The sequence below is a fragment of the Leopardus geoffroyi genome, chromosome B1, assembly GCF_018350155.1.
Source record: "Leopardus geoffroyi isolate Oge1 chromosome B1, O.geoffroyi_Oge1_pat1.0, whole genome shotgun sequence".
Lineage (NCBI taxonomy): Eukaryota > Metazoa > Chordata > Mammalia > Carnivora > Felidae > Leopardus > Leopardus geoffroyi.
The window spans coordinates 199,305,582-199,320,483 of NC_059327.1; the positions used below are offsets into that span (position 1 = coordinate 199,305,582).

Sequence of the window (14,902 nt, forward strand, 5' to 3'; positions counted from 1 at the left end):
CACCGAGGTGGGGCCCCGTGAACACCAGCATGCTCTCTGCACAGATGTGGTTCCCACTGCAAACAGGAACACCTGTTCTAGAGGGACAGGTGCACGGGCCCAAGGGCAGACAAATGCTCCTTGGGCCCCGGCAGCCCCTTGCTGAGTGCCCAGGGTCTGTCCCCACACCCCTTCCCCCACGGGCAGGCAGGCGTCCACTGACCTTCTGTATCTGGACCCACTGATATTACACGAAGTAACTGTAGTTGCATTTATTATATTTGTGAGGCAAAGGCGAGTTTTCTACAACGTAGCGACTCTGCAGCACTTGGCTCAGGCAGACAAGAAGCCACAGGAAACTAAGTGATGGTCGCTTGCCGTGAGAAGTTATCACCCAGCACTCTTCCCTAAGCCACTGGAAGGGCCAGGTCGGTGCCTCCCTGAGCCCCGTCTCCGGGCAGCCCCTCCACATCGGCCGCCAGTTTGGGTGCAGCCAGTAACGACCCCCCCCCCCTCCACCCTGCCTCAGGAGTGCCACGCGGTCCACTGTCAATCTGTGTTCATTAGTTTCTTTTTCAGCTACTAAACGGGCTAAGACCACAGGTCTGGGTGTCCCTTTTGTGGGAGCACGTAGCTCTGCCACCGCCCCCTCCCCCCAACGTGGTAGGATCTGGGCACAGCCCTGGTCCGATGCCGGAGACCCTCGACAGCGCCCCGTGCGCCAGGAGCGAGCAGGGCAGACTAGCTGTCGTACCAGTCCAGGAAGAGCAAGGAGAAGGAGCACATCACCAGGAAGAAGAGCACCCACACTCGGAAGCCGGCGTTGTTTTTGATGGCCTGGGGGGCGGGAAGGGCAGGAGCACAGGATTTTGGGTTGAGGAGTGCTCACGCCCTCCGTGTGTCCGCACGCACTCCCTACCCTGGAGCTTATGCTTACCTTAATTAGTAAGCAGAGCCGAACAGTGGGTTTAGAATCCACCAGAAAACAAACAGGTGTCTCCCCCTTATTCAGACGTCCTACATCCTTCTCCCAGCACACACCCGGAAACGGCCCACGCGGGGCCCAGGGTTAGAAAGAGCCCCGCGGCTGGCCCGGCAGCTGTAGTGGCCCAGGAATGGTCCCACGTCAACCCAAACCCGAGGACCACACTCAGAAGACCACGTCCACTCAACAGAGTCCACTGTGGTGGCCTCAATAAACAGGGACCAGGGCTCTGGCCCTCGGGGTGGGGGGTCCAACAAGTTTCTCCGGTGGCGCCCACCCCTGGTGCAGGTGGCTGATCCAACCCTTGCCAAGAGTGACCTCGTGTGCCTCCGATCGCTCCTTTGGAGGGCGGTGAGTCCTGTGTCTTGCTAATAGCAGGTGCCCCGGGTTTGGCGAGGACAGAAATGTGACTGTCTTGCACGGTTAGGAGGTCAGCCCTGCAGGCTGGGCCCCAGCAAGGCTCTCACGCAGCCCTGACTGCCCACAAGACTACCACCGCTGCCCAGACAGGGAGGCCGGTGGGGCCTGGGGGGCCCAAGGGTACTCACCTCTCTGATGTCTTCGTTGCCCTCCTTGATATTCTCAGTCGCCCCTACAACTAACTGGTGAATGCTGTCGATCTCGGCTTCCTATGGAAGAGGAGAGACAGGTAGACCCGACCACCATCTCCTTCCCCGAGCATCCGGACATCAGGAGCCAGCAGCAGCCAGGGCTTTACCAGCGGGAGCCTGTGGGTCCTCGCCGGGTCCCGAGAGGCAGGCACAGCCCCGTTTTACAAAAGGGAAAGTCAGGGTTCGGAGAAGTTTAGTAATTTGCCAAGAGTCACGCAGCAACCACGTGGCAGGACTGGGACCAGAACCCAGTGCCTGTCGCCCTTCCACCCCCAGCTGCTACCTCCTGTGCCACCTGCCGGCCAGAAGGGACAAACGCGAGAGCTGCCAACACGTAGCAGCCACCGCCTGCCAGGGGCTTCCCTCTGGTCCCCTGCGTATTTATGACGTCCAGAGACACGAGCTTCCAGATGCCTGTGCTTTCAGACATGCACGCTAGCTTCAGGGGAGCGCTTCGTGTCTCACCATCTGTCTCTCTCTCAAAAGAAAGAAAACCTAAACCATAAAAACATCAGCTCCCGTGTACTGAGAGCCTGCCGTGAGCTGGAAGTGCGTCAGGAACCTCGAGCCCCAGCCCGGAGAGTGCGGGGGGGGGACATCTGCCCAGTCTGAAGAGGGCAGTGTGGCTGGGGTGCCCAGGTCACCTGACACACTGGAAGTCAGGATCGGATCGGAGCCAGTGTGTGTGACCCAACGTGGCCTCTGAGCTCTCCTGCCATGCTGAGCTGTCCCTGGAAGCAAGTCGTGTGCTCTGACAGGGACAGCTCACTTAGCTGTTTTGTGTGTCAGGAGGCTGAAGTGACAGCCATCAGGCTTCTAAGTGGAGGCTTAGCACATACACGCTTGAATTGGTCATTCAATGTAGTTAGAAAGGGTAACTCTCGTGAACCCAAACTTTCTGTCAGACTGCACGTACCTAAATTTACAGCGATTCGACTCTGGTTGTGAGGTTTCGGGCAGGTTTTGTGGGGGCGGGAGGGTCTTAGGCCAACTGGGCCAGTTTAACACAATGCAGCAGAAATGATTTTGATTCTGAAACCGTTCCACGGTCTGTGGATGCTAAAAAGAAGGATAAATTTATCGGGTTCTGCCAGTTACTGGCCAGACGAGTTTCAGAACTGGAGGCAGGAAGAAATAACATGAAAATCCCCTTCAGAGAACAACCCTATTTCCTGTGTGGACGGGACACCTGAGGTGGCACGGACCTGGCATTCCGAGAGGGCCAAGTGTGAGCCCTAAGTCACGCTGTCGACTGACAGGCTGCTACCCGCCAGGTGTGCTGGGTGCTTCCTGTGGGTTATGTCCGAGCCTCACGACGGCCCTGCGAGGGCCACTCCGTTTGCAGACGGGAAAACTAGCTCAGAGGCACCCGGAAGGAAGATCTACCCAACTCCCTCCTCTGTGGGCGTTGGACTCCCACCCAGTCCGGCCTGGGCCAGCCAGCAGTGGGTCAGGTGCAGAGAGCTCCCCGCCCCGCACAGGGGCTGCACCGGGGGGTCAGGAGGCCCTCACGTGAGGAGCTGTACGAACCCACGCGGCTCGGGGCACATGGCTGCAGGGATCAGGCAACCTCAGGACAAGCACCCTGATGTCACAGTAGATTCTTTTCAGCTAAACCTTAAATCGTAATTTTTTTTTTTCCTTACCTGTTGTAAAACCTTCTCTGTGAATATCTCTTGGAGCCTGGAAATTTCAACCACTCTCCCTTCGATTTGCCTTCATTAAAAAAAAAAAAAAAATTACATACAACTATTAGTAGGTGGTGGTCCTAGCAGGAGTGTTACACATTTCTAAATGGACCACGTAAGTGAGAAATGGGAGGGGACACCACCACAGCCTCCAGAGAGGGAGGGGACACCACAACATTCGTGGGGGGGGGGGGGGGCACCACGTCAGGCTCAGGAAGGAGGAGGCCGGCATTGCACTTCCTGGCTCTCCTCTGAAGTCTCTCGCTTAGGGGCAAGCTGACCGGCGGTGCCCCTGCCTCGGAGTCTGCACCCCTGGTTGCAACGGGCAGCCTTCGAATGCTAAGGCCCGTACCCCACCCGGTAACCACGGTAACGCGGCCGGGACTCAGAACGCCAGCGTGTGCCGACCACTCAACGTCGTTACCGCCCAGGAGGTCGACGGGCAGGGCGCTGCCACCCAAACCAACTTCCCGGCGAAAGGAAAAGTCCTCCGGTTCCGTCTGAAAACGTATCTGGGTTCAGCAACCAAGCGTCTGAGCTGCTCGCTGTTTCAGGGCCAGCAAGGGCGCCCCGGGCGTGGGCTGGGGCGTGGCACGGGTCTAGAAATGGGGGCGGCAGGGACTGAGCCGTGTCGGGGCAGCCGGCCGCCGCTCCTCCCGTGCTTCCGGGTGTGGGAAGGAAGAGCGAGGCGGGCAGGGGCTGAGTCTAGGAGCAAGGACCGCGAGGCCCACAGAACGAGGGCAGAGGCCGCAGAGGAGCACAGGTGCCATCAGAGTCCCCGGGGGCTGTGGGTACGGCGTCAGGACGCACTTTCTTTCGGATGAGCCCACAGCGCAGCGGGTTTAATTTCCCTGCCCAAACCCAGGCCTTCCTTCCAGATGCTCCAGACACTCTCGGGGAAACAGGCCCCACCCACGTGCCTCCCCTAGAGGACGGGCCAGCGATGGCTCACGTGGGCACGGCCACTCTCCTTCCACGCTGCCGACCCCTTTGCTGAGGGGGCGGACGGACCCCAGCGGAGCCATATGCAGGAGGCTGCCCCTGGCCAGCCATCCCTCACAAGGCCCGCCCCCTTACCCGGGAGCGATGAAATTAACAGCCCCCACGTGGTGGCACTAACCGTGCAACTTGTGGTCACTGGAAGCCTGGAGGCAGCACAGAGGGGGTGACCTCCCAAGGGCCCGCAGATTAAGGGGAGTCACTGAAGTTGGGCAGCTGCCTTGACCCCGAATGGCTGAGGGGGGTGCACGTGGCCAGGGCCACAAGGGGATGCCTGGCCATGGAAGTAAACGAAAAGTTCCCAGTTCCTAGAAAAGCTGAGGCCATCAGCTCCTAGGAGCCACATACATACCTCACTTCATCGAACAGGCTGTTCATCTCACCAATTAGACGCTGGTTCTCTTGTTCAAACTGTGAGGAGACAAACACACTAAGGGTGATGTCATACTCAAAAGCAACACGGTCAAAGGCAAGGGTCTAGCAAGGCGTCTGCTCGGAAATCTTCGATCTGCCCTCCGAGGGTGGCCACCGAGTCCCTCCTTCTGGCGTGGAGGGATGTGGCATCAGTGTGAAAACATCCCTGTGGCCGGACTTCTCCCTGCCTGCGAGCCGACGTGAAGCCTGGGAAGGTGCGGACAGGGTGGGGCGGGTCGCCTGCCGTCCTTCCCGCTGCTCTGTCTCCCTCTGGCACTGTCTTAAGTGGGGCGCTGAGCTCCAGCGGCTCAGCTGAGGGCAGGGCAGTCTCATTTCAGAGCCACGCCTTGGCCAGTCCACCGTGACAGGAACACAGGCCCAGCAGCCCGAAGCGCTGTGTTCCTGGGCTCAGGCTGGCGATCGGGCTTCAGGACTCAGTCTGGGTGAGGGCGCCACCCTGACACCCGGGAGCCCATTGGAGCCGCGTAAACTCAGAGCAGACAGCTGCTGCCCCCACCGTTCCTGCCAACTTGACACCAGCCCCACGAGAGGATGGCACGTCTGAGGGTTCGCCGTGCCGCGGGGCCAGATCTCCTCCTCGCTGTGGGACCCGCAACCCCGCCTTCGGACGCCCACTCCACTGCCTGAGCGTGTATTCAGCCCCGGGCGGGGGCCCACGGCCCACAGCCCCAGCTCGAACGCCACCTTCTCCATGACCTATCCCGGCCCCCGAGCTGGAACTTCTTTCTCCAGTGTCTAACCTTGGCCTAGCACCTTGTGAAACCTTGTGAAGATCTCTCAGGACGTTCGCCATTTTCAGCCCGGTAATAAGCTGTGCATGTCCCAAACTCCCCCTTGACTAGGGGCTGCCTGAGGGTGGGAACGCATCAAACCCAAGTCCGAGAAGGCCTCACGCGCATTCTTTCCTTCACATCTACTAAAGCGGCAGTCCTGTCCACAGCTGTTTTCGGAGGCGCGGTCTGCGCCAGGCGCTGTGTGGGGGGACGGGTGCAGGTGACCTCTGGGCCTCCCAGGCTCTGCGATCCAACCGAGGCTCCAGCCAGACTTGCTCAGTGAAACAACGGAGGGAAAACAACGGTTAGGGAAGTCACGGCAGACACCGTGCTGAGCAGGTCACGTGCAGGGACTCACGTTCTCCCTGCCCAGTCGCCCCCTGACTTCACAGGGAGGGCATGTGCTGTGCTCACTCTCTGCTCCATCTGCCCCCCTCCCCTCCCAGCCGCCCCCCCCCCCAGCCCTCCACACGGGCACCCTCCCGTCCTGCCAGTTCACCCGCACCCTTGCTGCATCCATTGCCTCCCTGGTGCCTGTGCTCTGCCCTCATCACCTCTCACTCTCCTCCAATCTGCCCCCACCCCTCCATCAGAGTGATCTAAGATGCTGGTCACGTCACAGCGCACCAGGCCGGCCCTGTCCGTGGCCCTGTAGATCAGCGCTGAGGCGCAGCCTTCTCCTGCAGCCCACTGCCTCACCCCTGCACAGACTAGCCGAGAGCTGACGGAGGCCGCCGCGCACCAACCCCCCACCCCGCGGGGGGACTCCGACTGTTTCCTCGAAACCCAGCCGAGGCACCTTCCTAGTGACCAGACGCACCAAGGCAGGTTTAATCACCTTCTACCATCTCCTGTCTTTTATAATATAAAACTCCCTGCACTCGATCCATCGCTACACTTCTTGTCCCTGTTGGGGGGCCGTCTTCCCGCCTGGGGTGGGGCTTTCTCCTCTGGCCCCAGCACAATGCAGGGCCTACCACACTGCAGGGCACCGGTTGTCAGTCCCCCTGCTTGTCAAAACACAAAGGGGCCTCCACTGCACCCCAGACCTACTGGGTCAGAAAATGGGTGGGCCGGCACAGTTTCCAGAAGGGCCGGCGGGGGGCGCTCTGCTGGGCCGCCTCAAGCACGGGCAGGATGCTGACACGGTACCAGGACGGCCCTTCTAATTATGAAATCAGGCTACTTAAGAGAATAAAAACTTCACTCTTTTGAGTTTGAAACTATCAGCCCTGTTAGCTGTCAACTCAACAGTTACTTCAGAGCCCAGTAATTTAAGGAAAAAAACAATTACTTCAGCATGTAGGTGCTCATTTACTTTCACTAATTCTCCCAGGTATTACTCAGGGTTTTTCTCGGGGGCTGGGATAGGGGGCATTTTCTTATTTTTTTAATGACAAAATACGGCCCTGTCCTTTTAAATCCTCAGACCTTTTATGCTTTCTAAACTACTCCTAAGCAAGACTAGGGGATTGAGGTGGTTTATTGCGGGAATGTCCCCCGGAACAAAGCCCTCTCTGTCCCCTCCCCAGCTCTGGGCATGAGGCACCCACTCCCCCTCTCAGGATTCTGGGGAGCTGTTACTTCTGAAGGACTCCTGTCAGCAGCAGGATCAGATTCTGGCTCTGATTTCCTTTCAACCTATGGGTTCTTAATGCCACCTGAGAAGTACCCATGGGGGGGGGGGGAAGCAAAGGGGGGCGGAGCAAAAGAAACAAATGCCTCAAGGGATCAAGCGGTGACAGGGCTGAGGGGAGAGTTTGGCGTGGCCAGGACCTTTACGGAAAGCGGCCCCCATTTGGGGGCGGGAGTTACAATGGAGCTGTGTCTTCAAAAACCCCACCTGTTTTTCCCATAGCCAGGTGCAAGGGACCCACTTAATGGGGTGTGGCAGGGCTCAGGCAGATCAGGCAGATCAGGTGTGAATGACAACATTCACATTTCAGGATGGTTTCCGATGCTGTCTTGATGGCCAACCTGTACACCTCACCCCTCCTCTGCAGAGGAAGGCAGGGAGCGGCAGGTGCTGGCCGGCAGGGGCAGTGGTGGACACGCCCGGGACTTCAGCGGGCCAGCCCCTGTGGCCTCAATGGGAACTCCTGGGGTGACTGACCCCTGGACCAGTCACTGGCTTCTGTCCGGCCTGTCACGTGACAGGGCCTCTTTGTGAACAGACGTGGTGATTCTTACCCTTTCCTGCCTCATGCCGAGGGTAGGGAAGGATGATGATGGCTCCTTTACCTTCGAAGCTATATGCCCTTGGGCAGGTAACTTTTCTGTGCCTCTGTCTTTGTCACTAAAATGGGACGGAGACAGTACTTACTAGAGAAAGACGCGCTAATAATGCATGTAAAGTTGCGTACAGAGTGCGTGGCACATACAAAGCCCCCACTAAATGTTAACTATTATTAATCTCCTGGGACTGAGATTCCAGATACGCAAAATGAGTCATGAAATATTCTGAAGGCCGCTTCCACCTCTCTGGTTTCAAATTTTAGAGGGCACTGTGACTTGAGCGGGATCTGGGGTGCTCACACAGCATTCACTGGGGCTCGCTGGCAGCTGGCTGGCGTGGCATCCGTCCCCCAGAGGGACAGGGACCTCGCAAGGTGCAGTAGCCAAGGAGGCCTGGTCTCCATGGTCAGCACCAAGGACAGGGGTACCCCCGCCCCGGCCCAGGGAAGACCGGCCTGCCTGTCACAGGGCCCCCTGTTCTGTGAGGCACTGGAAAGCGGGACACGAGGCCTGCAGGACAAGGAAGGTGGACAAGCAGGGCCCGAGAGGCATGACAGCAGCCAGCCTGTCTGTGTGGGCCTCCTGCCGTGGCTCCTTCCACTCCATACTGTTTGGTCTCCCGCCAAAATGCAGTGCTTTCGCTCAACACAGATGGATGTCTGGAGCAAGTCCCCCTGACCGCTCAAGCATGGCGGCAGGCACCACATTTAAAGGCCTAGGACCTGGGAGCTCGCTGTAAAATGGGGCCAGCGACAGTCCCTACCACACGGGGTGGCTACATTAATAAACACTCAAGCGGTCAGGGCCGTACTCGGCATGTGTTGTGTGTTACATGCGTGTTAGGCAGTATTAACTGCCTCATTCCATTTAGAAGTCAGATTTCCAAACAGAGGGCCCCAAAAGGGTTTATTATCTGCTTTAAGGGATACAAATCCACACTGTGAATACACTGTTACAGAAATCCTTTTCTAATCTAATCCTCTTTACTATAGTTTTAAAAAGAAAATCACTCCTACAAAAGGCCTTTGGGTACAAGATGAAGCCGCAAGAAGTTATTTGCATTGCAAAGAGGCAAGAGCAGCTAACTGGACCAAAGACTAGGAACCCACAGGGGCTGGGACCCACAGGGGCTCGGCCTAGAGAGCAGTCTGCCCCCACCACCATGGCCCAGGACCTCTCCAGTTCTTCAGATGCGCCTCATCTATGCCAAACGCCTGCGTTCACATGGCTCTGTGACCCTCACCTCCATCCCCACCGCTACCCCTGCGAACCTGAAACCTCCCCAGGGTGTGGACCTCAGCCCTCGGCTGCGCAGTGCCCAGATTCTACCAACAGTTCTTGCCAGGAGCTGAGTTTGGGCCCAGATCACGAGCCCTGCCAGCCACCCACCTGGTGCTTCCAGCGGCCTACCACAGGGGACGAGGGCTAGGGACACCTTTCATGCAGATTTAGGAACAGAAGTCATGCGCATGGCTTTAAAAATTATCCTAAGGGATACATCAATAAATGCAGGTGGTTTCACTTGAGGCGAGTAAACTGAATGCAGGCTTACAAAGGAGGTATTTTCTCTATGTAACATCAGAAAACAATCTGGTCCCACTCAGCCTGACCGCAAAACATCTGCTTATAGTAACTCAAATGTTAATATACCTGCATCAGGAGTTATAAATGGAAATTCAGTGTGCAAATCACATAACACTCAGCAACCATTTTGGGACACGTAACAACTGCTCCTGTGGGTGAAATAATGAATTAAATTGATATTATAGGGCTTAATTCATTATTTTACCCTGAGGAAAAATTCCAAAACAGTGATTATGAATTATGACCACAATTTGCTACAACACTTTCCAATTTAAAACCAATAGTGTCGTATTTATTTCTCTTCGTTTTCAGGCTTGAGCCTGTTAAGTAAGATGTGGGTTAGTCAGCCCGTAAGATGTGGTACTTGGCTATTGTTCCCCATTACAAGAGAAGTTAAGTGAACACTTAAGAGCTTGCCATGGAAGTTCTGAACGTTACAGCCTTCTGCCCACCCACTGGCAGTAAAACAACACAAATGAGGGAACTCTTGCCGGTTCTGACTGCTTTAGTCACTGAGACTGGGACCCTGAAATAACCCGCATCACTGGGAATGGTCAGTAACATGTTTTTAGACCGCCACTCAGGACAGGACACAGAGGAGGGAACATGGGGCGTCGACAGTCATTATGCACAGAAAAGCTTTATGACGTGAACCTTTCTTCTTCACCTGCATTAGCTCCAACCACATCCCGGACATGTGCAGTGAACGCAGGTGTGCACAGGGACAGAGCCAGCGTCCCAGCGTGGGGGCCACCGCCGGCCGAGCAGACATTACTATGTGCCCCACACTCCGCAAGGCACCCTCTATCCGCTACTGCGTTCCCGACCATTCCATGGGGTGCTGATTCTTGCCATCCTGAAGTGCAGGAAGGCTAGTTTTCTTGCCCCAAACTACACAGACAGGAAGTGACACAGAGGATTGGTAAGCAACTCTGCCAGGTCCCTGAGCCCACGCTCATTCATCATCTCTCAGTGGGACGGAGCATCAGTGGACGAGGCGCCCCTGCCACGCGCCTTCGTCTGGTCCACCCCACCACGTGCCCGGAGGCTTCCAAAGGTCGCGCATCGGCAAGGTTAACAAACTGCCTATGCTCACCACGACCAACAGGAGAAAGGCAAACTTCTCTGGCAAACAGCTGACTCATTCTAGCTACTTCCTTTATGAAGTATATTCTGCTTACGTACAAATGCATTCAAGAAGCAGAGTTACACATATTTTTTTCTCTAGCAAAGAGATGTGGTCCTGTTACATTATTTGAGGGAAATATTAAGCCATTATTTCCATTAAGAAAATTATTTTGTACAAATTGAAGAAAAAAAGGTGAGATTTTAAGAAACTTGCCATCATTTGGCTGTAAGAAGGGGGTGTGACCTAATCATCCTTTACTTTGACTTGTTGGCTTCTCTGCCTCCGCTTGCCTCCCAGTGGAGAGTCCCCAGGGGACGTCCTCTGCCTCTCTCCCCAGCACGCACAGTTTCAGACATCAGCAGTAGGATGCCTCCCAGATTCACGTCTCCAGCCTGAGCATCAAGGCCACTGCCCACCAGACACTTGCCCTGGATGTCCCAGAGGCGCCTCGAACACCCACGGGTCTCAAATGGAATTCAGCATCCCAGCCCCACCCAGCCGCCTCTCCCTTCTGACTGCCTGCATTGTCTTCCCAAGTCAGAAAGCTCCAGGCTCCTCCTCCTCCTCCCAGCCCAGCCCAGCCCAGCCCAGCCCAGCTCAGTCCAGTCCCCTGCACCTCTCCTTTCTGCCTCCACTGCCGCGCCCTGGCCAGCCCCTCATCACCTCCTGACTAACTAGGATCCCCGCTGCAGCCTTTCCCCAGCCACCCTCCACTCTCGAGGCCTCTGGCTCCCATATCTGAGTCTGGGGAGCAGTGAGCACCTACTCAAGGTCAGAAGGTGCACTCTGGAACCCGGGAGAATCTGGAGAATGGCAGGGGCCTGGTGAGCCGTTTGAAGTTGTTTTAGGCTGTTAAGACAGTTATTTTTGTCTGTAATGAACAAAGATAGCCCTGCTGATTATTCTAGACAAAGTACCACAGGTTCTGAGGGGACACCCCAAAGAAGTCCCAGGAAAGTCACGGCTAAGAGTACAGTCACTGCAATCAGTTTTGTGCTTCAGAGCCCGGACAGGAGACCACTCAACCTGGTGGGGGGGTGGGTGGGAATAAATGTGGAACTGTGCTGTGTATAAAATACACATCGAGCTGCCACTGCCCCCTGCATGACCTTTCACGCTGCTGTGAGTGTGGCACGCACACCACCGTCCTCTCTGCACACGCGCAGCTGCGACCCAGGAGCCCGAGCCCTGCCCAGTCCCATCCATCCTGTGCAAGGGAGAGCCTGCCTGTGTCTCCTCACCGCCTGCCACACTGAAGGGGAAAGGCTCAGGGAGCCTGTGAGCACCTGCCGTGTGCCTGGCACCGCGATGCAAGAACCTCCTGGTCAGCTCACTCAGTCACTAGTGCAACGGTGAGGGGGCCACAAGTGGGTCAGGCCTGGGGTGGCCAGGTGGCTCAGTCGGTGAAGCGTCCGACTTCAGCTCAGGTCATGATCTCGCGGTCTGTGAGTTCAAGCCCCGCACTGGGCTCTGTGCTGACAGTTCAGAGCCTGGAGCCTGCTTCGGATTCTGTCTCCCCCTCTTTCTATGCCCCTCCCCACTTGCGCTCTCTCGAAAATAAATAATAATATAAAAACGAAAAAACAACAACAAACAACAGCAACCACACCAAGTGGGTCAGGCTTGGAGAAGAAACAGGAAGTCTGGAGAGCAAGAAGGTTCTGAGCCAGTGCTCTGCCCTCGGCAGCCAGCGTTCAAGGGAACAGGCACGCGCACCTGGCCACCGTCGCGGGGCCCTGCCTGCAGACCTGTGCGTGTGACGTCTCTCAGTGGGCCCGGCGTGGCTCGCTCCTCTGCCAGCCTGTCCGTGTCAGTTTTCCCCGAGGCTCCTACACAGGCTACACTCCCTTACGCCCCCAGATCCCACCGGGGACTCCCGTGAACTATGACACAGGGGAAAAGTGCAGGGCTCAGGGCACAGGACGCGGCTTGCCTGTTCTACTGGCTCAGTGACCGTGAGGGCTTTAGAGGTTTTGTGCCTTATTCTTTTTCACGTGTACAGAGGGATAATTCCTACTTCACTGGACTGTTATAAAGATCAAGTAAGACAACATGCATACCGGCTTGGCATTTAGGGAGCATTCATAAGTGTACATAATAATAGTAATAACTTAAAGCTTGCATATCTCAGAGTTCTTACTGGTGATCCTGCCTGTAGTTTATACTCATCAAAGGCACTCACCCACTCAAAAACCACTCTAGGCTCTGGGAATATGGCAACGAAAGCGGAAAAGTTCCTGCTCTCGTGGCACTTGTGTTCCAGGGGAGGGATGAGGGAATAAAGTGGGGTACGGGGACAGAGTGGCCGGGGGCTGCCGTGGACTGGGTGGCCGGGAAGGCCTCTCTGAGGACGTAACACTTGGGACCTGCAAGACACGAAGACAGCAGTGAAGAGGAAGAGGCTGGCAACACGAGTGCCTCAGTCGGAGAGGCTCGAGGCTGGGACGCGCCCGGGCCCTGTTCTGATGTGACCACTGTCAACCACGGTGTGAAGTGAGTTGCTGTCATTTGTCAGGGACAGCCACTGAAAGCACGCCGCGTGGGAACCAGCTTCCCGCTCTTTAGGCCGAGGACAGCCTTCCGCCAGGGCAGCGCTAGGAAACGTCTGCTCCCAACCACAACGGCGTATTCCCTTGGGCTCCATCACGCCAACGTCCAGACGCACTGTGGGCAGACACTGCTCTAAAGGACCTGGTGGGGGCTCCTGCCAAACCTGTCAGTTTCCTTTTGAAACTCACCCAGAGCGGACAACCTACAATTGGCAACTGGACCTTAGCAGTCAAGGTGTGACTACATTTTTCAGGCATTACTTCTGCTTTCTCCATGTTAGCATAGCGTCGGCAGTTCAAACAATTAAAAAGCAGCACAGTGGTAATTATAAAAGACCCATTTAGTCTGGAGGACTATTTTACTGCAGCTGAAAAGAAATCTAATATTAGTACAATCATTCCAAGGCAATTTCTTCTTTTTTTTTTTTAAATTTTTTTTTTTCAACGTTTATTTATTTTTGGGACAGAGTGAGACAGAGCATGAACGGGGGAGGGGCAGAGAGAGAGGGAGACACAGAATCGGAAACAGGCTCCAGGCTCTGAGCCATCAGCCCAGAGCCCGACGCGGGGCTCGAACTCACGGACCGCGAGATCGTGACCTGGCTGAAGTCGGACACTTAACCGACTGCGCCACCCAGGCGCCCCGGCAATTTCTTCTTTAATTACGCTACGGCAAATTTAAAACTTATGAAAAGCATATGAAGAACTAGGAAATCAGGTGGAAAAGTTGTATCCACGATATGTATTTATAATTTTGAAAACTCGCTATCACAATCAGGGCAACGGCGTTTAGGATGACCTCCTACTTGGGGAAACAGTCTTACCAACACTAGTTAACAACACCCGACTGGGCAGAGAGCAGCCTTACCATCTGTATTTCTTCTGGGGATAATTCGTCTTCACCTTTGCCGTCTCCCCACGTGCCCAATTCGGGTTGGGATTCAGCCGGAACCTTTTCTGTTAAAGAAAAAAAAAAAAAAGAAGAAGAAGAGGAAGAAGAAAAGAAAGAAAAGAGAAACAGAAGGCAAAATACTTCCTTTTAGACGGTGCTGATGCTGGCTTGGGATGCAGGCACACTGCAAGCATGAGCTCTTACAGCTTGTCCACACTCGGTTATCTGCTGGCTCATACGCAGGCGCTGTGCCATGACCTTTCTACAGTGTTTAAGCTTGTGTGTGCATTATGTGCGTGTGCGTGTGCCCACGTGTGTGCGCGTGGGCAGAAGGCGCCCCCTGCACAGTCTCAGTGCCACAGTGACTTCAGCAATGGCTGCAAACCAAAGGGCCAGTCTTCAAGTATGTTTTACCACAAAACACAAGCTCACGCATGCCCTCCCTCTACTGTTTAAACACTGCAATATAAGGGTATTTTCACTAAAAAAAACGCCAGGACAGGGGCGCCTGGGTGGCTCAGTCGGTTAAGCCTCCTACTTTGGCTCAGGTCACGATCTCGGGGTCTGTGAGTTTGAGCCCCGCGTCGGGCTCTGTGCTGATAGCTCAGAGTCTGGAGCCTGCTTCAGATTCTGTGTCTCCCTCTCTCTGACCCTCCCCCGTTCATGCTCTGTCTCTCTCTGTCTCAAAAATAAATAAACGTTAAAAAATTTAAAAAAAAAAAACAAAAACGCCAAGCCAGGACCTACCACTCCCTAATCCTATTCCTCCCCCAGAAGGAACCACTGTTAGCATTTGATGTGGCCTCACAGACCTTACCCAGTGTGTTCGCATACAAACACCTATGTAATTCTCTGCACCAACCCCCCCCCCCCACCCAACTTCAATCCAGTGTGTGTACACAGTGGCTTATAAAACTTGCCGTGTAGGACTTCACTGTATTTGGGAGATTATCCCGTATCCGTCACATAGATCTGCCTCATTCTCTTGAAATGCTACAGGATATTCCACTGCAAGGACACATGGTTCTTCATGTCCCGTCACC

The 14,902-nt window shown here is 55.4% G+C and overlaps 1 protein-coding gene across 6 annotated transcripts in view; it reads right to left on the reverse strand.

Moving 5' to 3' along the window:
• Positions 1-236: 236 nt before the first annotated feature.
• The window catches only part of STX18 (syntaxin 18), a 123,113-nt gene continuing 108,447 nt past the window's right edge, over positions 237-14,902 (reverse strand). For all 6 annotated transcript variants that reach the window (XM_045474568.1, XM_045474566.1, XM_045474571.1 and 3 more), the window contains 5 exons: positions 13,836-13,924; positions 4,615-4,673; positions 3,222-3,291; positions 1,513-1,593; positions 237-816 (listed from right to left, as the gene is read on the reverse strand). In XM_045474568.1, the coding sequence (XP_045330524.1) occupies positions 721-816; positions 1,513-1,593; positions 3,222-3,291; positions 4,615-4,673; positions 13,836-13,924 (395 nt within the window). In that variant the 3' untranslated portion in view covers positions 237-720. The remainder of the gene's footprint in view (positions 817-1,512; positions 1,594-3,221; positions 3,292-4,614; positions 4,674-13,835; positions 13,925-14,902) is intronic.